The sequence below is a fragment of the Lissotriton helveticus genome, chromosome 12 (assembly GCF_964261635.1).
Source record: "Lissotriton helveticus chromosome 12, aLisHel1.1, whole genome shotgun sequence".
NCBI lineage: Eukaryota > Metazoa > Chordata > Amphibia > Caudata > Salamandridae > Lissotriton > Lissotriton helveticus.
In genome coordinates this window covers 234,625,940-234,652,754 of record NC_136073.1, presented here as the reverse complement: position 1 = coordinate 234,652,754, position 26,815 = coordinate 234,625,940, and the positions used below count along the sequence as shown (strand labels likewise).

At 44.7% G+C, this 26,815-nt stretch overlaps 1 protein-coding gene across 4 annotated transcripts in view; it reads left to right on the top strand.

The window, feature by feature from the left end:
- The window catches only part of PIEZO1 (piezo type mechanosensitive ion channel component 1 (Er blood group)), an 859,941-nt gene that overhangs the window by 652,954 nt on the left and 180,172 nt on the right, over window positions 1–26,815 (top strand). For all 4 annotated transcript variants that reach the window (XM_078670084.1, XM_078670083.1, XM_078670082.1 and 1 more), the window contains 8 exons: window positions 2,421–2,597; window positions 5,329–5,454; window positions 20,786–20,986; window positions 21,274–21,478; window positions 22,220–22,324; window positions 23,078–23,231; window positions 23,382–23,625; window positions 24,357–24,453. In XM_078670084.1, coding sequence (XP_078526210.1) covers window positions 2,421–2,597; window positions 5,329–5,454; window positions 20,786–20,986; window positions 21,274–21,478; window positions 22,220–22,324; window positions 23,078–23,231; window positions 23,382–23,625; window positions 24,357–24,453 — 1,309 coding nt within the window. The remainder of the gene's footprint in view (window positions 1–2,420; window positions 2,598–5,328; window positions 5,455–20,785; window positions 20,987–21,273; window positions 21,479–22,219; window positions 22,325–23,077; window positions 23,232–23,381; window positions 23,626–24,356; window positions 24,454–26,815) is intronic.

Sequence of the window (26,815 nt, the reverse complement as noted above, 5' to 3'; positions counted from 1 at the left end):
ACTTGGGCATAATTGCTTTGATTGTGTCCCAATGATGTATTAACATTTACCCTAAGACCCAGAGGAAACTAAGTCCTGAGTCAGTCCTTCAAATGTATTTTGAAGATCTGTAAAGTGTGCAAAAAACAAGTCTTTTAATATAGTGCAATGAACTAAGAACTGTAATCCTAAATTCAAACAACATGGCAAATCCATTTCTGCCCTGCAAAACAATAGATTTGTTATCCAGTCACCTCGAAGTCTAGCTAATAATAGTTCTTTGTATATCTTGGCAAGCAAGTCAAGATGACAGACCTGTAATTTTCTGGAAGCAACCAGTCTGCACTTTTGAAAACAGTTTGACTCCTTACAGTAATTGCGAAACAGCATCACCCTCTAAACTGCAGTGACAGACAGCAAAACAGCAGTAGTAAAATAGTTTATTTAAACAATCAAATGTCCATATATACCTTCTGTATATGTTTAAAACATATTTCAAAATTACATTAGTATTGCACTATTTTAAAACACTCCAAAAATCTCATTTTTAAAAACAAGCCACCACTATCTATTGCTCAGGCATTATTTATTCTGTAAATCCATTTTAAAATCAAATGCATCACCATTGGTTTTTAACTTGTCTCTGCTAAATTGTCTCGCTTATGTAAACCTGTCGATTGATCTCGGATCTCCACAGCATTAACTCCTTCGATGCTCATGACGAGCTCATGAGCCACGGTGCTCGTGTGCTCATGACGAGTTGAGCTTGTCATGAACGTTAGAACGCTCGCACGCTGGGCTAATTCCCCTGCTGTGCGAGCGTTCTAAAGCAACGGGTGTGGTCATGACGAGCTCAGCTCGTCATGAGCACACGACCGCTGAGCTCGTCATGAGCACGGGGACGCTGTGCGCCCCTCGCCTCACCCCAGCACAGCGGGGGAATGTGCCCCGCAGGGAAGGGGTTAAGTTGGCTGGACTTTGCACTGCCAATACTGACTAGTTCAAAAATTCAATTCAATTTCTTTGGGAAAATCTGTCTGTCTTGTTTTTGGTCTAAAAGTAAAGGCTTAGTTTCTATTTCTGCAGGCTGGGGCTTTATCAGTCATGTCAGCATTGGGGTGGATCCTAGAGCATTTAATGAAGAGCCAATTGGCTAACTATCTCCTAATGCCAGTATATTATGCTTATAGATGAAAATTTGTGCCTTGTTGCAAAATTGTAGGGGGTCCCAGGTTCTGGCATGGTGTCCTCCCCTCCCCTTCTCCCTCCCGCTCTTCACCCCTCTCACCCCCCATCCCTATACATGCCAATCAATGCTTCTCTGCCTTACTGCTCTATGGTTCTTAGTAATCTCCAAAGAAGGAAGACTGTGCTGCCCATTCATTAGAAAAAAATGAAGGCCATGATACAAGGTAATTCAGTCATGATAACATGCCACCTGTAAAACAACTTATGTACCCATTAATAAACTTGCATACTCTTCTAGAGAGGAATTTAACCAAAGTTCAAGGGAGAATTACTTGCTGAGTTAGTCTGCTCATAGGGGGTCATTGATCCTTCCATTTACCAGGTGGTTGCCGTGCATAAGTGCCGCCATCGCAGCCTAGTGACTAATTGTGGAGGTGCTTAATAGTTGTATGACTGACAGTGTCCATATACCCCAATCAGACTGCCCATTCCAGACATCAGTCTGGAGCATGTGTACTCCTTAGGACACATTCAGATTTACAGCTACAATAGTTGTGTCCCACAAACTTATTTTCAGGCACTTGCCACGGAAATGGAAGGTGTTATGTACTGTTGTTGATAATGACTGTGGTGTAGAATATATATTAAATTCTACAAAAGCAGTCCTATAATTATCCAACCACAGCAGAGATGTAAGGTGTAGCTTCATCAAAAACTTGATATCCTTACTTGTTATTGGACTTATACTCAAAAGGTTAACAGAACCCTATCACCATTCCTGCCCTCTTGGATCTGTAGTTGTTCATGGTCATTTGTTTTGTAGCCGTTTTCGGTGTGTCACCCTAAATTTCAATGACTAACTGCATCCATGAGCATGGCTGCAGGCATTCTTTGGCCAGTCAAAGAAGATGTGTATGAGACATACATATGATTATCATGACACATCCTTTAGCTAGTTTGCAGTATTTAAAATAAAAGAAGGCAGAAATACAATAACATCCAGATTTTTATAGGAAATGTGGGTGAACCTTTTAAACTTGTGATTTGAGCAAACCTGCCGATACATTGTTTAAAATGTGCTCACTGCATGTACTGAGTTGATCGTTCAAATGGCATGTGATGGGACATATTTATGTTCAGTGGTGTGGCTACAGCCTAAAATGGAAGGGCTTGTGGGCAAGTGCAGAGTATGGTTTGTTACTTCACCTGCAATACTCCTCTAAAGGATCTGTTCAACCTTTGTTTCATTTCAGGTCTCTGTGATGAACTTCCTGTTTGTGGCCCTGTGGTCCTTTGCCATGCCATTCCCCCGCTTCCGGCATATGGCCTCCTGCCTGGCCACCCTCTGGGCCTGCACCATCATAGTCTGCAAGATGTTGTATCAGCTGACCATTGTCAACCCCCAGGACTACTCGAGCAACTGCACAGAGGTGGGTGGTCCTGTCCTGGTTTGCAACCAAGACAGCCATAAATTGAGAAAAAAGGGGTACAACCCCCAACATGTCAGAGTCTTTTAGATGCCTTTAGCAATCCGCTGCCTATTAGACAGAGCATGACGTGTGACTCATTGTGTCTCTACCGATCTCGCTTAGCAAAAGATGTTGAATTCTGAATACTTTAAATTTTCCTGTAGGCATCAGAGAGATCACACATCCATAGTCTGTCGTCATTAAGTGGTAGACTGACCGTGATTAACCAAAATATGACTCTTACTAATCGTATATTCTAGAGAAAATTCCAAATGGAGTTGCAGTCTAGTCACGTTTCACATAGCAAGTTTCAGCTCTTACATTTAGTGCACTTTTTACTACAAATTTTAAAGCTCACTTGAGGTATTGCCCTTTTCAGAGACAATCTCAGCTGGCCAGAAGATCAGAACTCTAGATACCCCCCAAACATTTCAAAAAGTCTGCAGGGCATAGTTAAGTCTTGGAAAAGACATGATGTCTTCTATAGGTAGCAGTAAGTTATTTATTCAAGATTGTTCTCAGTGATCCTCCCAGGAGGGCCTCAGAGGCTTTCCCAAATGGATCACAGTCTGAGAAAAAGCACCTGACTATCCAAATTCAAGAAGCAAAGCTTGAACCGGAATGGAGGATCCCGAAGAGCAGAGAAGGATGTCTCTCTGCTCTGATGATTAAATGCTTAGAGTCTTTTCTGAAATGAATCACAGACAAAACAAATGTCCCCACACCTCCTTTTGGGCGACTGTTTTGTCACTCTGCTGCTAATAGAGATGTTTAGTGCTCAGATAGCGGGAAAAATGATTTTTCCAAATAACGGTGGGTCCTTACACATCGCACTTTTTGATTATCTAACACCGAATTATAGGGAATACTTAACTATTTGCTGCTAAAAGCCACAACCCTTTTTTTCAGCACATTTATATCTGAAAAATGATTGGTCACAAAATGGTAAATTTTATCCGACCTATGTGGCAGACCCATTGGGGCGAGTTCAAGCAAATAATTAGAACAGGAATATTAGTGTGTTTCTGTATGTTGTCTAGATATTTTAATATTTAGTATATACAGCATTAAGGCAAGTATTATGCAGTAGATCTGTCTCCACCCACGGTTGGAGACCAATCAGGTAGGCATGAAGTGCAAAGGGCATAGAGCACTTTATCGGAGATCTTTTATCCAACAGTCGTATTGTGAAGTGCGGGTGTGGGGCCAAGATAGTGTAGACGTTCGTGACTATAAGTTTTCACTAACTGACACATAAATAGGAGACATTATACTCCAATGTGTGTCGGTTTCAATGCTTTTAATTGAGGAAGGAGACCCCCAGAATAAAGAGAATTTCAGGTACTCCCAGCCCCATTTTACATTCACTACCACGTCTACACTAATACGGCTGTTGGATAAAAGATCTCCGATAAAGTGGCCCTCTTTGAGGTGAGCCCGTTGGGTATTGCACCGCCGATCCAACGAGGAGCAGCCCAGATGATGAAGCATGACACCTGAAAGGGTGTGTGAGGGCATTAAAATCCAACAAATGGATTTCCAGCTGTAGATCTGTGCAAGACACAGTGGGCTCCAGCTTTCGTGTGACTTTCTATTAATCCTCCCTGAGGAACAGCACAACAATCTTTCGTTGACGTCTTAACAAATGCATATTGACAAGGCAGGAATTTCCTTTCTGACATTCTGGATTTTTCCAAGTGGACTGCAAAGTATGCTACCTGGGCTGCTTTGGTTCAGAGCTTAGCCAATATACTTGAAATATTTCCTGCAATAAGACACCATTTTGACCGATTTATCTAAATCCTTCTCGGGAAGGAAAAACCCTTCACTGCCTCACTGAAGAGAGTTTCTTTCTCTCTCTCTCTCTCACTCACTCACTCACTCACTCACTCACTCACTCACTCACTCACTCACTCACTCACTCACTCACTCACTCACTCACTCACTCTCACTCTCACTCATATATTTTTGCCAGGCCTAGTTTTCTTTGAAGGATGTGGGAGTTGATGTCATTTCAGCAGGGAAGGCACTTGAATTCTATTAGGTTTGGCTAATGGAAAAGGTTTGGAAAATACTTAGTTCAGGAGCATGTATTTAGGTCTTGTGGAAGTGGGCATTTTGAACTGGAGGACCAATGTCGAGAGAAGTGGTGTTTTGTCAACAATTTGGAAAAATCACTCGAGAGCTGTCTTACTACGCCTGTGAAGACATGGTGTTGATTCACCAAAATCAAAGGTGTGCTGGAAGTGATGTAAACTGCTCATGGACATCTCCATGACATCAAAACAAAAAGTGACATCACAGAAACTTTGAGCAAAAGGAGGAATCTTTGTACATGAAGCAAATCTTCGGCAACATGATTAGAAACCGTGATTGATGATAGGAGATTAGTAACCAGCTTCTGAACCATAAAATCTAAAAGCACACCTACTTTTAATAGATCGGACTTCAAAATGGGTACATTTTAAGGATACTACAGGCAGCAGCATACATGTACTATTGCTACCCTTAACCTCTCTTAAATGATCTTCTAATCGATAGAGAATGTTCTTATGTAGATGCTAATTTCAAAATCTAGGGTAGTGTCAATAGCTCAACTCTTTCTACCATGTAGTGAGATGTAGGGTCTGCTTTAGGTACATCTGCTGACTGCTCTCTGCTCAAACTACTGTTCCCTCGGTTTCTTTTTTAGCCATATAAGAATAGCACCAACCTTGAAGATGAGGAGATCCTGAACTCCACACTCTACAAGGCACCCGTAGATCCAGCCAATTGGTTTGGCATCCGGAAGGGCTTTCCTAACCTGGGATACATTCAGGTACAAGTTTCTCCTTCTAAAGTGTATGCTGGTTTTCTCGTTGAATGTTTGTATTATATGCCATATTTGAACTGAACATACTATTTGTCGGCACACCTGTGATGATGACATTAAATGTAATATAACTCCGGTTACCTGAAGGCAATCCATCTGTGCAACACGTCTTCTTAAAAGGCAAAGGTGTACCATTTCTGTGCTTTGTGGTAGACAATGTCACAGTGGTACCAATAATGTCCTTTGTGTGCGATGGTTTATGCTAATTACTATGTTTTTTTTAAAGGTTACAAAAACCATGTGCTAATTTGATTACAGGGCTCTTGAATTAGCATGGTACAGGTTATTCTACTACTGTGGGCTGGTAGAGTGTATGGAAATGTTGTGCTACAACTGCTCTTTGTGTGATGCGATGAACAAACCATGCTACTGCTGTAATTTAGAGGTACGAGGGGATTGCTCAGACTACGAAGCTTAAGCTTATCTGGCAATTGGTGTGCAGTGTACACTGCTGCCAGGCTTCCTATACGCCTCTAACAGTGTTTGCACAGTTTGTACTATTACTCAGTGATAGTGAAGGCAGGAGCTGTGTAATAGCCAATTGTTTGGGTTATACTATTTCTAATCTAAAGGGGTATCTATTAATAGTAGCATGGTTGCATTATCCAATCAATCAGTCAGGGGTTTGTAGGCATGCTACTCACCCATAAGGGTCTCAAGGCGCGGGGGGGGGGGGTTTGTTGAGTGGCTCCGGATCAGTCGAAGAGCCAAATCTTCAGGTCCTTCCTGAAAGTGGGTATGGTCGGGGAGCGTCTGATGTTCACAGGGAGCTTGTTCCAGGTCTTGGCTGCGATGTAGGAGAAAGTTCTCCTGTCTGTTCTGTGTGTGCGGATGCGGGAGACTTCTGCCAGGGCGAGGTCGGAGGAGCAGAGGTTCCTTTTGGGTACGTGGAAGGATACTCTGTCATTGAGATATTTGGGGCCGATGTTGAAGGATTTGTAGCCGTGGGTGAGGAGTTTGAAGGTGATGCTCATCTCGACGGGGAGCCAGTGGAGGCCTGGTAGGTGTTGGGTCATGTGCTCGTGACCTGGTTTCCCAAGGACGAGTCTGGCTGCGGCGTTCTGGATGGTTTGGAGTTTGTGTAGAAGAGTGCTGTTGACTCCTGCGTAGAGGGCGTTGCCGTAGTCCAGTCTGCTGCTTATGAGTGCGTGGATGACAGTCTTTCAACATTCGGGGGGGGGGGGATCCATTTAAAGGTCTTACGGAGGATGCGAAGGCAGTTGAAACTGGTGGATGCGACGGAGTTGATCTGGCAGTTCATGGTGAGGGAGGAGTCAAGGATGATTCCGAGGTTCCGAGAGTGGTCTGTCGGGGTTGGTGGGATCCCAAGGGCGGAGGGCCACCAGGTATTCTCCCAGGCGGAGCTGCAGGGTCCGAGGATGAGGACTTCAGTCTTCTCTGAGTTGAGCTTCAGACAGCTGTCCTTTATCCAGGCTGCCACGTTCTTCATTCCTTCCTGGAAGCAGAGTCTGGTGTCTTCGGGATTCTTCGTGAGTGAGAAGATGAGGTGGGTGTCGTCGGCATAGGATACGATGCTGAGCCCATGCTGTCTGACGATGCCGGCGAGGGGTGCCAAGTAGATGTTGAAGAGAGTTGGGCCGAGTGATGATCCTTGGGGTACTCCGCAGTTGATGTCAGTAGGTTCAGAGAGAATGGGAGGGGGGAGTCTGATCATCTGGGTTCTGCCGGAGAGGAAGGATTGGATTCAGTCAAGGGCAGCTCCTTGGATCCTAGCTGAAGAAACGACACAATTGCCAGTGCTGAGAACCTTACTTACACCTGCTAAGTCTTAGAAATGGTTGCCATGAACATAACATGGAAGCCTGCTTTATGAATTGCAACATTTAATTTTTAATTGCTTCTTTTTCAAAGATTATTCAATTTTTCACATATTTGTTTTGTGCATGGAAATATAAACAACCTATATACATTTATATACAACAGTACAAAAATAAAGAAAAATATAAACAACAAATTGCATACGCTCTCAAATTCAAACACTCTTGGCCAAACATTCATCCCTCTACTCACACATACTGGTCCCGGTGTCAAGAAAACACTGTGCAAAATGCAAAAAATGACCCCTATTTACTGGAACAGTTTATAGTTCTTTGTAAAGTTCATAACAAAACACTCTTCGTGTTGTTTCTAATAATAATTATGAATCGAGGGTTTTTTTGAAAAATGACCCGGGGCCGGGTTGGTCGACGCGTTTCAAACCCCGTAATTGTCAGTGTTCTCCTCAGGACCAATGTTAACTAAAAAAGAAAGAAAGCATCTCTTTAGATTTTAGCTCTGTACTAAGGGACTTGTGCCACCCCTATCCACCATCTTACTCCCCTCAGCCTACCTCAATACTTGGGTCAAGGCTCCAAACCGGAGGGTCAATAACTTGTATTCCAATGCAGAGAAGAGAAGAAGGAGCTGGAAAGGGATACATATATATACACATCGATTTAACAACACAGGACAGGAGAGGACGTGCAATCAACATAAAATCATCATTCGCTCCTCGTAATCACTGTCAGTGGGCTTACCCGTGATCTCCGTGATCCCCGTTACCAAATATAAACTTGTATTTATCATGTATTAGCCATGTCATCAGCACTGCGTTTAAATCGGACGCTGTAGAAGGAGAATAAACAGAGCGTGTTACCGCTCGTAATCACTTCAATTCCGGAGTTAAGTGGAAACCATCAGAATTTGTCTCCCGTTCTTACCGCTGCTGCTCGCAGTGAAATCTCCTGGATAAGTCGTGTTCACTCCTCTAGTCGCTCCTACTCCTTCAGTTGCTCCTACTCCTTCAGTCGTCCAACAGTTGAAGTGAAAGGGAATCACTTCCTGTGGGCGTGGTTGAACCCATTTGGGTTATAGGAATCGTAGTTTTGGCTGGAACATGTTTAAAACGCCAAAATGTGCGGAAAAAAATGGGCTATGTGTTGGAAGCTAACTAGATCGGTTTGTATATTTCAGAGATCTCGTTCAGCCCCTTAACTGCTGTGCTGAATTTCATTATTAGCAGCGCTTCTCGCTGGCTAAGTCGTGCGTCCAGATCCCCTCCTCGTGGATCTTTCTCAATTTTAGATAAAACTGTCCATTGTAATTTGGTTTTATCATGATTTTTAGCCACCCAATGGTTCACTAATGGGGCATTTTCAACTTCTCTGCGGATTCTTGACTTATGTTGCGTAATGCGTTGTCTCACTTCCTGAGTTGTTTTCCCTATGTATAACATGGGACAGGGGCAGACAATAGCATACACCACGTTCCTTGTTTTACAGTTAGTGAATGTTTCATGTTTCCAGTTGATGTTATCAAAGGAAAAGACTGTATTTTCAATTGTTTCGTTACAACATATACATGTGCCACATTTGTGGTGACCTGACGTTGGGGGGAAACCAAATAGGCTTCTCAAAGTTGGAGCTTTTTCAACTGGTAGAGCTGCTCTGATAATGTGGTTTGCCACACTTTTCTCTTTTTTATACGCAAACAAAGGTGGTGAAGCGAAGTCATCATGTAAATCTTTGAGTAAATGCCAATTAGATGTTATTAGTTTTCTGTGTTGATTTGCCTTTGGGCAAAATGTTGAAACACAAACCAATCTTTTTAGGTCAGATTTGACCTTCCTTTCCAACAACGTTTCACGTGGCGTCCACCAAGCTCTTTTAAGGGAGTTTTAAAAAAAAGTTTTTGGGGGTATCCTCTTAGTAGAAGCCGTTCCTTGAGTTGATTGGCATGTTCAAAATAGTCCTCTTTTCTTGAGCAATTCCTACGGATCCGTAGGAATTGCCCAAACGGTAGGTTCTGTCTCAGACTTCGTGGGTGATTACTCGAGAAGTGTAGGGCTTAATTTCGATCCGTCGTTTTGCGGAATAGGGTGGTACATAGGCCTCCTTCATGTGGTTCAACTTTGACATCCAGGAATGTGATGGATTTATTTGATGCCGTGCAACTAAATTTAATATCATTTGTTCGTGAATTTAGCCAATGAACGAACTTGTCCAAGTCTTCACGTCCTCCAGTCCAGATGAGAAACACATCGTCTATATATCGCATGTAGTTTGATATGCAATCAATGAAAGGATTATCGTTATACAGGAATTTGTCTTCGTATAGTCCCATGAACATGACCGCCAACTCAGGGGCAAATGGGCATCCCATCGCCACTCCCTTTATTTGGTAAAAGAATTCAGAGTCGAAGGTGAAGAAGTTTTTTTACAAAGCAAATGTTGCCAATTCCAGAATAAACTCAGTGGGTACTCTCATTGGTCTTTGTCTTGTTTCCAGAAATATTGCCAGCGTTTCAAGAGCCTGATCTTGAGGGATCTGAGTATACAGGGAGACGACGTCCAGTGTGACCAATAGTTGTCTTTTATCATCAAACTGTATTGTCGCTGTTTTATTCAAGAAAGTTGTGGTGTCTTTGAGGTGTGCTGGAATTGTCTCAATGAAGGGTTTTAGAAAAAAATCGATGTACTTGGCCACTGGTTCAATTAAGGACTCGCAGCCCGACACTATGGGGCGGCCCGGTGGATTGGTTTCGTCCTTATGAATTTTGGGCAATACATAGAACACGGGGGTTCTAGGCTTTCTATTTTGTAAAAAAGCTAATTCTTTGGGGCCTACAAAGCCTTGATCAAAACCCTTTTGGATGATGTCAAAAAGTTGATTTTGTAGCTCGTTAGTTGGATTATTACAGATACGTCTGTAGCAAGTGATGTCATTTAATTGCCGAAGAACCTCTTCTTTGTATCTGTTAATATCCCAAACAACCACTGCTCCACCTTTATCCGCCTGCTTGACGACAACTGTTTTATCATTCTTTAGAGTGAATAACGCATCCTTTTCTGTTCTGGCAAGATTGTACTTCACGTAGTTCTTCTGTTTTTCTAATGCAGATATGCCAGATAAAACCGTACGTTCAAACGTTATCACTTCTTTCGGGATTTTTGATCCTGCAGGGCAAAAAGTAGATTTTTTCCTCAATCCAGTAACTTCTAGCTGATGGTCCTCTATACTTCCCATGAAAAATGTTTTCAGCCGGATCTTCCTTGGATCCTAGCGTCGTGGAGTCTGGCTGCAAGCGCGCAATGTGAGACGGTGTTGAAGACAGTGGAGAGGTCTAGCAGGATGAGGGCCGCGGTGTGTCCCTGGTCTAGTAGCATGCAGATGTCATTGGTGGAAGCGAGGAGGGCAGTCTCGGTGCTGTGGTTGCTACGGAAGCCTGACTGGGAGGTGTCTAGGATGGAGTTCTCTTCAATGAAAGCGGTTAGCTGGGCTTTCACAATTCTCTGGGTGACTTTAGCTGCGAAGGAGAGGAGCGAGATGGGTCGGTATTTTTTCAGGTCTGCTGGGTCGGCCGAAGGTTTCTTGAGGAGGGGTTTCACCTCCGCCCATTTCCAGTCGTCGGGGCAGGTGCCTGATATGGGGGAGGTGTTGATCATCCGTCTCAGTTCAGTTGCAATGCCAGTGGCAGCTCTGTGGAAGATGTGGGGTGGGCAGGGGTCTGTTGGGGCTCCAGAGTGAGTTTTACTCATGGTCCCGGTGATGTGTTCGACGGTAGCGGGGTCCTAGGATGTGATGGTGGGCTTATCGTCGGCGGTAGGTAGGGGGGAGTTGTCCGCCGCTTGTTTGCTGAAGTTGTCATAGATGGCCTTGATCTTCAAATGGAAGTAGTAGCTGAGCTTGTCGCAGAGTTCCTGGGAGGGCGTGACATCCGTGGCCTCGCAGGTGGGTTTTGTGAACTGCTGAATGACGTTGAACAGTTCCTTGACGTTGGTCACGTTGGTCTGGACTTTGTCTCTAATGAAGGTCCGTTTGGTGTCCCTTATTCGCTGCTGGTATTCCTTTAGGGTGCTCTTGTGGTCGTTCCGTGCTTCTATGGTTTTCTGGGCTCACAAGGTTTTGTCTAGGCATCTGCAGGAGCGTCTCGCTTCTTGTAGTTCATTGGGACGGCCTTCTGGGGGCATTGTTTGACGGGGTGGCGGATGGAAGCCAGCTTGTCCGCGCAGCAGGAGGCCCAGCGGTGGAATTCCCTGGCTGCGGAGTTGGTGTCTGTTGTGGCACTGGGGGGTCTTGGAGGAGGGTGGTGTTGAGGAGTTCCTCTGTTACCTTGCTCCAATTACGTCATGGTGGGCATGGTGCAGGCTTGAGTGTGGTGGTTGTGTTGAAGGTGAAATGGACGTAGTGATGGTCCGTCCAGGTGGGCTGGTTGGTGTGGCTGAACCGGATGTTAGATCCTTCCACGAAGATGGGGTCGAGGGTGTGACCCGCTCTGAGGGTGGGTGTGTTGACGAGCTGCTTCAGTCCTAGGTTGGCGAGGTTGCCGAGGAGATTGGTGGAGTCTGGTCGTTGCTGTTGTTGAGGTGAAAATTGAGGTCCCCGAGTAGAATGTAGTCCGTGGAGGTGATGGCGTGGGGTGCGGCTAGCTCGGCGATGGTGGTTGCGAGCCGGGTGCGAGGTCCTGGCGGTCTGTAGATGAGGGTGCCGCGTAGCATGGTCCTGGGGCTGGTCTGGATCTGGAAGTGGAGTTGTTCTGTGTTGGAGTGGGGGTCACTCGTGCTGGATGTGGCGAGTCGGAGGTTGGTCTTGTGTGCGATGGAGAGTCCTCCTCCTGGGAGGTGTGAGCGGTCCTTTTTCTGGATCTTGTAGCCGTCAGGGATGGGGTTGGCGATGTCAGGACCGAAGGAGGCGTTGGTCCAGGTTTCCGTGAAGAAGGTGACATCGGACGAGAGGCTGTTCAGGTCCCAGATTTTGATGGCGTGACGGTGCAGGGAGCGCACGTTGAGAAGAATGCAAGTCCGGGCTTCGGCGGTGCGAGCAGCAGGCAGCCCTTCGGCGGCTGCGGGAGCTTTGTCAAAGGTTATGCAGTTTCCTATGTGTAATGTAATGTATCCAATTAAAATGTATTGCTGTTGCCTGCGGCACAATTGCAGATAGTTAATATGGCACTTTTAGCATTAGCTAAGGTATGAGTAACACACTGACTAACATTTTACTATTGCGATGGTTAAAGATGCACTGTTTCTGATGGCTTATGCTGTACTATTATAGCAGGTAGATGGCATGATATTAATGATTACGTTGGTACTCTTACGGATGAATATGGTTGTACAATATCTTCACTTCTGCAAATGGTGGCACTTGCTGATGATTATCAGTGGGTATGGTTGTGCTCTTATTGATGGCTAAGGTTGAACTTCCACAAATGGCTTAATGGCTTTGATTGAGCAGTTAGGGGTGGCTAAGGTGGTGCTATTACTGCTGGATACATTGCTGTTACTATCAGTGGCCACAGTTGTAATATTACAGGTGGTTTAGGTGTTGCTAATGCAGATAGCTGTAGTTGTATTACCATAAATCACTATGACTGTGCCAATGATAACATTTACACTTTTACCAATGGCTAAGGTCCTGCTATTACCGTGATTTATGGTTGTACTACACCTGCTGTCTCCCGGTAGATGGTTGTATTATTTTGAATGGCTATGGTTGTGTTGTAACCGATCGTTGTGGTTACATTTATATTGATAACTAAGACTACAATTACTGATGGTTGTGGCTGTATGTTCGAGGCATGTGGGCTGCTGAATTCATATCTATGCATAGATCGCCGCCTAGTGTTGGGTCCGGATGATTGCACATTGTTGTCCTGGAAGAGTCTTCGAAGTATCATGAGATAGGTGGCTCCTCCCCTGGACTACAGTGCGCATGGGCATCCTCTCCATCCTCAGATTGTTTTTCTCCACAATTGGGTTCGGACGTACTCAAGTTCGGAAACCTTTTCTAAGGGCCAAAAGGCCTTCGGGGTCGTCGGTATTGTTATTTCGATCGGTGCGGAGTACTTGTTCCAGTTCTTTTCGAGCACGACGTCGAAGAGAGCCGCGTGGCCTTTTCGACAACAGAGGCCCGATCATCGATGGAATGGAGCCCGTTCAAACGATGCCCCCTTTGTACGATGTACACCCGGTGTGCAACAAGTGTCTATCTCCGGAGCACAATGAGGCCAACTGCCTAGCTTGTGCCAAATTCAGATCAAGGAAGACGCTTCGACTTCGGCGCGCAGCGAGACAAACGATGGCGAAGCCAGCGCCCGACCTGGTGAATATCTTCGATGAAGAAGACGATGCGGTCGTCGAGACTGAGGATCCAGAACAGCAGTCGGATCCCGGTTCGGAGCATGACTCCAACTATTATGAAGACGAGGAAGGAAGCGTCGAAAATGAAAACGTCGTCGAGGTAAGGGACGACGCATCGGCCATCGGAGCCGTCGATGACGACTCGAGCGATGAACAAGGCCCAACAGTGAGTACGGGGCCCGATACAGACACGGAAAGACTTCCAAGGGCTCAGGTCGAGGCATCGCCAACAGGGCTTAGCCAAGATCATGACAAACATTCTATAGCCCCGCGTCTCGGCCCGGCTAAGAATATATCACACGAGCCATCGGTCGAACGTTACCAGTCACTGGTTAAATCGAAACCGAAAGCCATGGAGTCGAAACCGAAACTGCTGGAGACAGTCTTCGGATCGAAGAGTTTGGATCCATCGGGTTCGACAAAGAAAAAAGGTGTTGACAACCCTGCGGGGTCACAAATAAAGGGCGTCGACCCGAAGATCGGTACGCTGAAGTCCATATCTAAAGTCAGGCACGTCGAGCCGACGAGGTCGACGTCGACGGACAGCGACACAAACAAGGGACTCGAGTCTCGGAAGGTTCTCGATCCGAAGCAACGAGTCGACAAGCCACAGTTCGTCAAAGGCCTCGAGCCGAAGTCCAAGACCGGCTCGAAGGACCACGTCGAGTCGAGGCAGAAGAGCGCGCCTCCAACGCAACAGGCGCCTAAGTCGACGCAAGGCCAAAAACGTATTGGCGAACAGACAAAGTCGGTCGGACCGATGACGACGACAGCCCCAAAGAAGGTCAGTCAGTCGACGAATACTATGCCACCGATAAAATTCGGATTGCCCCCAACTGCAAGGCCTAAGGCGCTCGATCCGAAGACGGGGATCGAAACGTCCAAAAAGGTGTCAATGGGTAAAAGGAGTCATTCTCTAGAAGAGGACATTGTGTACCAAGAGCCCTCCCATGACGACCAGTCTAAGCTACATATCGACTCTGACACAGGCAGACTTACTATTTATCAGAGGAAGATCAGGTCAGAAAATCCTCTTGAAACATATAAAATTCCACTCAAAAAGAAAAGGGATTCTTCCACATCACCTGTCCTTTTTGAGACTGTAAGTTACCATGGCCAAGACACCTCTGCATACTCACCCACACGCAATGATGAGGATATGGAGTATGACTACAATGAAGAATTTAATTACCCTGTGGACACGGATCAGGATGACCAGACTCAAGCCTGGACAGACCCTGTCGACCCGGGGGAGTCACAGACTATTCCTGACACTCCTTATTATACTGTCAAAACTTCGCTAACAGAGGATACAGCTGCGTTTAACGCATTAATAGAAAGGGCAGCACACAATCATGATGTGGAAATGCATGCTGACCCAATTGAAGAAGACTTCCTATTTGACACTTTTTCCACTTCAGAAAAATCAGTCAAAACATTGCCAATGTTAAAAGGTGTCCTTAAACACGCAGGAGACATTTTCAAGGAAACCACAAGAGCAAGGGTTGTTAACCCCAGAATCGAAAGAAAATACAGGCCAGCACCTGTGGACCCTACATATATTAAGGGACAGCTGCCATTAGACTCTTTGGTGGTATCAAATGCTCGTAAGCGTGCCAACTCACAAACCACTGGTAATGCTCCTCCTCCAGACAAGGAGTCTAAGATATTAGAAGCTTCTGGAAAAAGGGTGGCTGCTCAAGCAGCTAATATATGGAGAATTTCTAATACACAAGCGCTATTAGCCAGATATGATAGGGCTCATTATGACACACTAGAGCAACTGCTACAACATTTGCCTGATGCCTCCAAGGAGGGAGCAGAGACACTAATACAAGAGGGAAAACTCCTATCTAACGCATCTATTAAATGTGCGCTAGACGCAGCAGACACAGCAGCCAGGGCCATCAATACAAGTGTCATGCTCAGGAGACATGCTTGGTTACGCATCTCTGGGTTCAAACCTGAGATTCAAACCACATTATTAAATCAGCCTGTGAACCCTGATTATTTATTTGGTCCTGATGTGGACACAATATTAGAGAAGATTAAAAAGGACACTGAGACAGCCAAGTCTATGGGTGCCTTGCAGTCACAACAGTTCAGAGGAGGCTCCTTTTGTCGCTCCGGTAACAGAGGAGCTGCACGAGGCCAGGCATCCCAGCAGACTCCATACAATAAAGGGAGCACGCAGACCACCTATAATAAAAACAATAGAGGTGGATACCGTGGCAACAGCAACAAAGGCAGAGGACGAGGGAATAACAACACCAGATCCTTCGCCAATACTAAACAGTGACGCCTTGTCACTGCCCCCAGACCATGTAACACCAGTCGGGGGACGATTACAACAGTTCCTGCCAGTCTGGGAAAGCATTACCACAGACAGGTGGGTGAGACAACTTATCCAATTCGGCTATTGTCTAGAGCTAACCTCCACTCCGCCCAACATACCCCCAAGACACCGTCCTATGTTCGCAGAGCACATACACTTATTGCAGCAAGAAGTCATCAGCATGCTGCAAAAAGGGGCCATAGAACTCGTACCTGTACAGGAACAGGGTACAGGGGTATACTCGCTGTACTTCTTAATCCCCAAAAAGGACGGGTCTCTCAGGCCAATACTGGACCTCAGGCCCCTAAACCAATACATCTTGTCAGAAAATGTTCACATGCTCACTCTACAGCAGGTTCTACCATTGCTCAGTCAGGGAGATTTCCTCGCAACACTAGACCTGAAAGACGCATATTTCCACATACCGATACATCCTGCACACAGGAAATATCTCAGATTTACCATACAGAATCAGCACTACCAGTTCAAGGTCCTGCCTTTCGGGGTGACAACAGCCCCCTGGGTGTTTACCCAGTGCCTAGCGACAGTAGCTGCGCACCTACGGAGGAACCATATTCACGTCTACCCCTACCTGGACGACTGGCTTTTCCAAGCAAAGTCAGCCCAGCAATGTGCCAGCCACATGTCACGCACTATTCACCTCATACACAGCCTCGGCTTCACATTAAACTACCCAAAATTCTCATCTTCAACCCGCCCACGTACAAGAGTACCTGGGAGCAACAATAGACACTCTGGCAGCACAGGCGCAGCCAAACTCGGCAAGAATCAACAGCATTCAATTACTGATTCAAAAATTCAGACCCCAAAACTCGCTCACAGCAAGGGTGTTTATGCAGTTGATAGGCATGATGGCCTCCTGCATCTTCATAGTCCCTCACGTGAGACTACACATGCGTCCGCTTCAGGAGTGCTTAGCACGACAGTGGAACCAGGCTCGAGGACAATTAACAGACCTAGTGTTGGTGACCGGTCGCGCATACAACTCTCTGCATTGGTGGAACCCACAAAACCTTTGCAGGGGACGACCGTTCCAAGAGCCTGTACCGCAAATAGTGCTGACGACGGACACATCTCTCCTGGGATGGGGAGCGCATGTCCTCCATTACACAGTGCAGGGACTATGGACGACACAGCAAAAGAGGATGCACATCAACCTACTGGAACTGATGGCAATCTTTATGGCAATGAAGGCGTTCAAAGTACATTTGTGCAACAAGGTAGTGCTGATCCGCACGGACAACATGACTGCCATGTACTACATACAGAAGCAAGGAGGGACACACTCTCCACAGTTGTCACATCTAGTGCAAAACATGTGTAAGTGGGCCATTCAGAGGAACATATTCCTCATGGCGGAACACCTCCCAGGCAGGGACAATCAGATGGTGGATCTGCTCAGCAGACACAGCCACCAGATGCACGAGTGGGAGATACATCCCTCAGTGCAACAACCGTACTTCCAGCGGTGGGGTCACCCAGAGATAGACCTGTTTGCCACAAGAGAAAACGCAAAATGCCAAATCTTCGCCGCCAGGTTTCCACACCCGCAGTCTCAGGGCAATGCGATATGGATGAACTGGTCAGGCATATTTGCGTACGCTTTTCCACCAGCCCCGCTCATACCACTAGTGGCGCGCAAACTACGACAACACTCAATGACCCTCATCCTAGTTGCTCCAACGTGGGCGAGGCAGCCGTGGTACTCCACGTTCCTAGAACTTTCCGTGGTGCCTCATCAAAGGCTGCAATTAACACCCAGTCTTTTAACGCAGAGCCATGGAGACATTCAGCACCCCGATCCGCAACAGTTGAACCTTGCGATCTGGCTCCTGAAGTCATAGAGTTTGGTTACCTGAACTTGCCTCCTGACTGCATGAATATTATCAAGGAGGCAAGAAGACCTACAACCAGAGCATGCTATGCGGCAAAGTGTCATCTATTGTAACAATAATGACGTAAATCCGCTAGATGCATCAGCTCAAAACATCATATGTTATCTGTTACATTTACACAGATGCAATCTAGCCTACAGTTCCATACGTATACATTTAGCTGCGGTGGCAGCTTATCTTCAAAACAGGCTGCACCTTTCACTCTTCAGAGTACCTGCTATTAAAGCTTTCATGGAGGGACTCAAACGAGTGATTCCTCCGAGACACCCACCTTCACCTGTCTGGAACCTGAACGTGGTTCTAACCAGACTGATGGGACCACCTTTTGAACCTCTACACTCGTGTGAAATACAATTCCTAACGTGGAAAGTGGCTTTTTTAGTGGCTATTACATCACTTAGAAGAGTTAGTGAGCTGCAAGCCCTAACTATTCAGGAGCCATTCATCCAAATTCACGCAAATAGGGTAGTGCTACGTAAAAACCCTAAATTTATGCCAAAGGTGGTATCTCAGTTCCACATCAATCAAACAACTGAACTGCCAGTGTTCTTCCCAAATCCAAATTCAGTGGCAGAAAGAGCTCTACATACACTAGACGTCAAAAGAGCTCTCCTGTACTATATAGACAGGACAAAACATTTCAGGAAAATTAAGCAACTGTTTGTTGCCTTTTCACCACAGCATAAAGGCAACCCCATTTCCAAATCAGGTGTAGCCAGATGGATTGTTAAGTGCATACAAATTTGTTATCAGAAAGCTAAACGCATATTAACAGTTCCCCCAAGAGCGCATTCAACACGCAAGTTAGGGGCATCCATGGCTTTCCTAGGAAACATTCCTCTAGAAGAAATATGTAGAGCAGCCACATGGTCTACCATACATACATTTACCAAACATTACTGTGTAGATGTACACTCCAAGCAGCAAGCAGCTGTAGGACAGGCTGTTCTCAAGACTCTTTTTCAGACTGCTGCAGCTGGCACGGGCAACCACCGCTAAGGGGGAGACTGCTATCCATTCTATGCATAGATATGAATTCAGCAGCCCACATGCCTCGAACGGAATATGCTACTTACCAGTATGCATCTGTTCTTGGCATGTAGGGCTGCTGACATTCATATCTCCCGCCCTCCTCCCCGGTGCCTATCACAGCTCTAGCACTCAGAATTAATCTCTAGCATGGACATCACGTACTGTATCCTACTCCATCTTTGCCACAATGGTGAAAAACAATCTGAGGATGGAGAGGATGCCCATGCGCACTGTAGTCCAGGGGAGGAGCCACCTATCTCGTGATACTTCGAAGACTCTTCCAGGACAACAATGTGCAATCATCCGGACCCAACACTAGGCGGCGATCTATGCATAGATATGAATGTCAGCAGCCCTACATGCCAAGAACAGATGCATACTGGTAAGTAGCATATTCCTTTTACGTGTTAAGCTTTTAGAATACCTTATTCATCATTAGCAGGTCAGAGACTTGTGCATAAGAGCAAATGTATTATTTGGCTACATTGGAATCGACCACATGACAGCGGTTCTACTCATGGCTTTCCCGAGTAGGCCTTCATTCAGAGTATAAGGGGAGAACTGGCGAGGGGTTGTTTGCCCATGGACCTCGTTAGCCCTACTCCTGTTACTGGCAATTGTGAATTACCTAGGAATGAGGGCCAAATAATTCAGTCTTGTTAAAATCACTTTATTTACAGCTTATGTAGGAGCCTTTTGCATGAATAACTGGATTTTAAATGTGGTTATTCATTGCTGTGATGTAACAACAGTGGGAAAGTCAAGTTGTTTCCCGCTAATGTTGCTTCACTAGGGCAAGTGCTTGTTTCAGCTGTGTTCCCCTGCCCAGCCAGGGACAGTGGAGACCTAAGCGTGATGGTGGAGCGGTAGCTGGCTATGTCATCTGCTATCTTTCAACTCTCCTGCATCTCTACAATCAGGAGGGTGATGGGAGAACATTAGTAGTGCACAGCCTGTACCAACCATCACATTCCCTGTCAGGGTGGCTCTCTCCTGACCTCGCCGATGTAGAAAAATATGAGCAGCGCCAACACTTTGCTTTAAATTTGAGTGGAAAGAGGTCAACCTTTTTTTTTACTTTTGGACAGGGAGGGTTGGTGTATGCAAACAGTGGTAGAGGTGGGTGGTATTATTTTTGTATATTTACGAGGAAGAGGGTCTTTTTTTAAGTTAGTGTGGGAAGGTGGCAGGGGGCCATGTCATTTTTTTCATAATTTTGCATAAGGGGGTGGAGGGTTGCTTAGAGGATGGTGGTGAAGGGTGGCGAGACACCCAGGTATATCACAGGCCAGGGGAGGCTATGTTTTGCAAGGCTAACCTATTACTTCTCTAACATTGTGCATCTGTTAAAAGCAGATGATTTGGGGCGAGGGGGATATATATATATATATATATATATATATATATATATATATATATATATATATTTATATATTTAAGTGTGGACGTTAACAGGCAATATATACGCTACAGAAAAACAGACTTTTTAATTTCGTAGTTGAAATGTGCAGCCTTAGCATTAGTATGCAGCACAAAGACCTTGGTTTCATTGTCTGTTTTACATCCACTGTTCCCATTCTGGAGTTAAATGGATATTAAGCCTTGTTTTCGCCAGATCTAGTCCCCCCGCATGAGCCAATAGGTCTTTACCCACTGTGCTTATGGAAGGTCTTTGCCTGTCTGTTTGACATGCTCCTCCTTAGTGTCCTCCGTGCTGATAGTATTGCTACATTGCAGAAGCCTGCCTGGTTAACCTGTCATCAGTGTATGCCTGTCAGTTTCTAGCTGGTGAAGTCAATCTGGTGATACACCCCAAACAACCATTTGCCAAATAATTGAAACTTGTCTTTTCACAGAATCACCTGTTGGTTCTCATGTTGCTGGTTTTTGAGGCAATAGTGTACCGCCATCAGGAATATTACCGCAAGCGCTACCAGCTGTTGCCACCCGGCACCCAGACTATCTTCGAGGGTGTTCCTCGCGAGAAGCTAGACCAGGGAATCATCAGCTGTGCCAAATATTTCATGAACTATTTCTTCTACAAATTTGGCTTGGAGGTTAGTTAAAGACTTGCCTCATGAAAAGTTCCCATATGACCCAGAAGTGAGTCCAGTGCAACCCAAGAACACAGATCTATCAACGGGTCTCTAAAAAGTTATGTTATGTTTCCTCATTTTCTTGGTGATTATGCTCCTCTTCTATTTCCAGTTTGGATCTCTTTAGATCTATAGCCATTCTGTTGGGTTTTACTTCACTACATCACTCATTGGTCTATGCTTGTATTAAGCTATCTTTCTCCAGTGCCTTTGACCTTTATTGTCTTTCCTTCTCTCGGTTACTACAGATCTGCTTCCTGTTAACGGTAAATGTGATTGGCCAACGCATGAATTTCATGGTGATCATACACAGCTGTTGGTTAATCGTCATCCTGACACGGCGCCGGCGGGAAGCCATTGCCAAACTTTGGCCAAAGTACTGCATCTTCCTACTCTTCTTCACTCTCTACCAATATCTGCTGTGTGTGGGGATGCCCCCTGTTCTCTGCCTAGGTATGCTTCTCCCATTCCCATGGACATGTGAAAAAAGAGGGCTGTTCTTCAACCTGTTCTTGCTTAGATTTGTATTCACTATATAGCAGTAAAATCCTTGGTTATCCATGCAATGTGAGATCACATATCATGGTCCAATGTGTGATGCAGGAAAATCTGTATCTGTTCAGAGACCATCCTTCAATACCACAGGTAACATAAAGGAATGTTCCTACTTTGTTTGAGATTTCTCAGGGTGTATGGAATGGGTGGTGAAGAGTAGGTCGAACAAACCCATGCGTCCTAACCTTCCATTTGAACCTTGGCTACTCCTGGTTATTTGTTTGAAGGGTTTTTTGAAGGTCTGCATGCTATGTTTTGCTTTGAAGAAGGAGGATTGTTCACATGACCACATTCACGTTGTCTGTTCCGTGGGTGAAGGGCGAAGTTGAATACATTGAATAAAGAAGACAAGAAGTGTAGGGCAATGGAAGAAAGCGGCATGAGTTGGAATCTAGTCTAATCTACCTTAATATGTAGCAACTGCTCCATCAGTAGGCTCTTAAGAAAAACCTTAGGCTCTTGTACTTAATTTTGTTTGCAAATTAAACACTGACCAGAATTGGATCTACCACCCTTGTTGACTTCTCTTCTAGATGTATTATTGCTGTACAGATATTTGTTCTTACATTTTGTGTGGTGCTTTTGACAAATGGGAGGCCTTCAAGTAGGCTACTGCTGACATCTTGTCTGTTTTCTCAGATTACCCCTGGCGATGGAAGCATTCCATTCCAATCAACTCTGCACTCATCAAGTGGATGTACCTGCCAGATTTCTACATTCCTCCGAATTCAATAAACCTCATCAGTAAGTAAGAGCTAGCCATCTAGCTCTGGGGTCTACTATACCCAAGTTCCTCCTACCCAGAAAGTTATTTCCATATGGCTTTTTTCATGTGTCAATCTTTTATGTGTTAAGTAACCTTGAGTTATTAGCATTGTAAATAGTACTTCTTACTACAGATTGGCCATTTCAAACCAGCAGTCAAATGATACTTAACTTTTCAACATCAAGAAGGATGAAGAAATCTGTCCATCCTGGCAGCTTTTTGACGATGGCTGCTTTGTGGAGTCTGTCCTGTGCATTTGTCTGCTTTTGGCAATGAACTGGTTAATGTCCAATGATATCATGATGAAATACAACACTTCAAACTTAATTAGTACTTCAGTGTTTCCAAGTATGTGAAGAAGGCAAATCAGAAGGTCAGTCTGGCCACAACGAGGCGCCATGTTTTTAAATTGAAAATATTGATGCAGAGGCTTGATAAGGCCTGCACTTGTGTGAAGCATCTAGCACAATACATCACAGCACTGCAAACTACATGGTCTCAAAGCTATTCCTGGCTTGATTAAGCTGTTGCAAAGAGAATTCAGTAAGTGTGAGTTTTAGGTTACATCAGGAGAAGGTAGAGAAAATTAGTCTCTGTGTAGTGCATCACGGTCATGGTCTTGAAATGAGTAGGGTACAGTGTTGGGTTTCTTTCCTATACTTAACCTCTTACCCAGGATACTGAAATTGGGTCAGTCTTTTTCCTTGACATTGCTTTTATTACTTCTGCAGATGATTTCCTGTTGTTGCTTTGCGCTTCTCAGCAATGGAAGGTGTTTGCTGATGAAAAAAAGGAGGAATGGTACACTACAGGTGGCGAGAATGTGGACATCTTGGACGATTCCATGGACCGGCATTACCCAGTGCCAAATTTTATCAACTGCAGGTGGGCACACTCTTGCAACCCTGGGAGAATCCATGTCAACGTGGCTCTCCTTTGTTGCCCACAGGCAATCTCCACTGTGTAGTTCTGGTGCTTTTATTGTCCATTATATGGTCACTCCGTTGAGTGTGGTACTTTTAATTGTTGTTGCAGGTCTTACCTGGACATGCTGAAGGTGGTAGTGTTTCGATACCTCTACTGGTTTGTTCTGGCTGTGGTCTTTGTCACTGGGGCCACCCGCATCAGCATCTTTGGCCTTGGTTACTTGCTGGCATGCTTCTACCTTCTCTTGTTTGGCACAGCCATGCTGCAGAAGCCATTGAAAGTGCGCCTCGCCCTTTGGGACTGCCTCATCTTTTACAACATTGCTATCATCATCGCCAAGAACATGCTGTCGGTAAGGAGCAGGGTTGTCCTCTTGTCACTGACTACCTGTCACAATAGTGGTCCTTAAGAGTGGTCCAGGCATAGTATTTTACCACAGCGTCTACAGTTTTTGTTTTTTCATTATTCCTGAGGGTACATGGTGCACAAATCCATGGGAAAGAAACCTAGAACAATATTCTCTTTGTGACTACAGTCATTGGGTTTTAAAATCTGCTGTTTCCCACAACTTTCTGCACCTTATGAATTGGAGGACTAGAACCTGGTTTGTATAGTATAGTAATTCCGCAAATTACTGACGAAATCCATAACAGGCATTTTACCACTTTACCACTTTTATTCCATTTTATCCCATTTCACCACTTTTAGTCACCTCTTATATCAGATTTTTTAGATTTATGTTCTCGAAGGACATTCATTTATATGCTTTGTGAAGCAGAGAGTGTAATACTGGGCCTATCTGACATCTCAAGCTGCATCTGTTCTAAGTCCCTCCTTAGGAAGAATTGGCACTTGCAAATGGTAGAGGGTTGATAAATCTAGTGCTTTGAGCATCAATTCTGGGGCCAGTCTAAAATGAATCTTCCTTCTGCTCTTCCTCACCCTCTAACTCTTGTAGTCAGGTAAGGTACCAATGGTTGTAGTAAATCACATAATGTGACAGATGTCACATCAGTCTCATCACTGTTGCCCCATTGTACTTTGTCAGTGATTAACCTGCATTGTTTTCTGTATTCCCCACAGCTGCTCTCTTGTGTGTTTGTGAAGCAGATGCAGAGCAGCTTCTGCTGGGTGATCCAACTCTTCAGTCTGGTCTGCACTGTCAAGGGCTACTATAACCGTAAGTAGCGGCTCCATGCCGAACACTCGGCACTAGGACATGCATGAGGTCAATTATCTTATCTCCGCTGTCCCAATATCTTCTAGAAATTTTAATGTTTATGCGTCTGTTCATTTTCATTTTCCCTCATAACATATGTGCATCATTTCCACAGAATCTGGTGTGATCCATGATATTTCCAAAATGGAATCCTGTATACAAATCTATTATGTTAAAGTACCCTCAATATTCGATCCAGTGGATTTTGGAACACTTGCAATTAGTATCGTTTCCAGACTTTCTTCACCATTGGACAACCATTGACCTCAAGTTGCACAATGTCATCAAGTTCATACAATTTCCAGCCTCCATTTTGGTCTGCTTAATGACCCTTTCTCCTGGGTAATAGGAAGCTCTCAACAATAGAGATTGTACCACTGAAAGAACTATGTCTCTGCGACCCTAAAACGTCACAGACTTAGCCCCAAATCTAAAGGTTCTTGAGAAACATGGGCCTTTCTGGAAATCTCCAAATGGCTTAGAGGCAGAGACAGTTTTCTGGACAAGGAAGGATTGACTTAGACATAACAAAAACTTCAAGGTCTCATACTGTTGTGTAATTACCCGGTTTCGGTTTTAAAGGGAACTACCATTTTTTTTACCTCCTTGCCATGAAGGCTTTAACACACGTCATAAGAAGGCTGGGATTTCATTTATACTAGCGGGTTCTCCTCTATGCTACATATTGGCTTTATGTCCAATTCGGAACAGTATTTAATTAACAGTTTTTGAAGGGTGAATAGAAAAGCACTCCATTCCATCTGCAAGAAAAAGGGCGAGTTGTAAAGCCCTGCCACAAACCGAGCACCTGTGTTTAATTTGGCTTTTAGTTTTAGATGATAATAGCCAGTAATGAATTATACCAGAAGCATCATAGCAAAAATATACCTTAGTGGTTTGTTCCATGGTGAGATATAGCCATGTTCCATAACATTTCTATAGACCAGCCTCTGCAAACATTCCTGTTGTAGAGCCTTTGGGAAGTTTAGTATTTTCTTATATTTGTCTAAAGGATGATGGCCCTTCTGGGTGGTGCAATTGGAATTATTAGAGCCAGATACTTTACAATCGCATGGGCATAAAATGGGTGGCCAGTAGATGTTTCCAACTGTGAGGAAATTGAATTGTGAATGGCTTTGAGATGCAGCATCTGATATTTTTGATGGCCCACATGAAAACAAGTCGTATTGAGGCCATACTTATTCTACTTTCACATTTTTCAAAACTGCTTTACTGCTTGATGAGATGCCCTAACAGCATATTACTACATGCAGGAACCCCTGGTGGCCAAAACATGTTGTCCACTTATAAGCAAGATTGTCCTGCACGAGTATCCTCTACAAACCTAAATGCGATCCTCCCCTCCTCAGAATGAAATATCCTCACATCACATTTATTTTGCCATTAGGAAAATAAGATGGCACCATGCTGCCCAGGCTCCAAGTGTTTGATGTTGTTAAGACACATGAGCTCAACAATGCCAAAAGGTTCGGAAAGAAAAGTGTTTCAAGCTACTTCCACCACAAAATCCAGATATTCTAGCTGTATGTGGCCCTATATTTATTTATTGGAAATGTTTGTGCTGTTCCACATGTTGCCAGTAGTCACTTCAGATCTCTCTGTTTTGCAAGACAACACACACTGAGGAAAAATTAAGGTCAAAAGGAGTTAGACTCCAGCTGGTGATGGGTCTGCATAAAGATAGTTCAGTTCACCCTGGTGGAACAGGTTTAGGTTGTTTGAGATTCGTCTTCTGGCATTGTGTCTCTTGAAGACCTGTATTTTTAATCCGGTCTGAGTAGGCTGATAAGAACCTCCTGGTGCTGGTCCATTGCCTGAGCAGGCCTTGTGCATGATTCAGACACTGTTAAGTTAGATCTTTACTTAAATAAGAGCCAGTTGAGTACTTTCAGAGCTGCTTTCATTTGTTCATGTGTGCCTATATTTAGGCACGTTCTGACTTCCTTGTTTTACATCTTTAGCAGTGTAAGGTTTTTTTTAGGACGGGTGGTGTAAATTACATTGTTATGTTATATTTATGTTATAGAGTGTTGGTTTGGTGGTGGCTAAAACACAACTAACACCGTAATGAAACCAAAAATAGCAACAGACCACAGAACAGAGGCTAATGGAAGTTAATCATTTTAATACCAAGTCTTTGTTATCTTCGAGAATTTTTTAAGACAATCACTTTAAAGCAGAATATGTAGAGTGAGGGGTATAGTATTCCACACTGTGCTGCAGTAGTGGAAAATAACCTAGAAGTGGAGATTGTAGATGTTGCTTTACTCACAAGAAAAGAAATCTGTTGGTACAGGCAGAG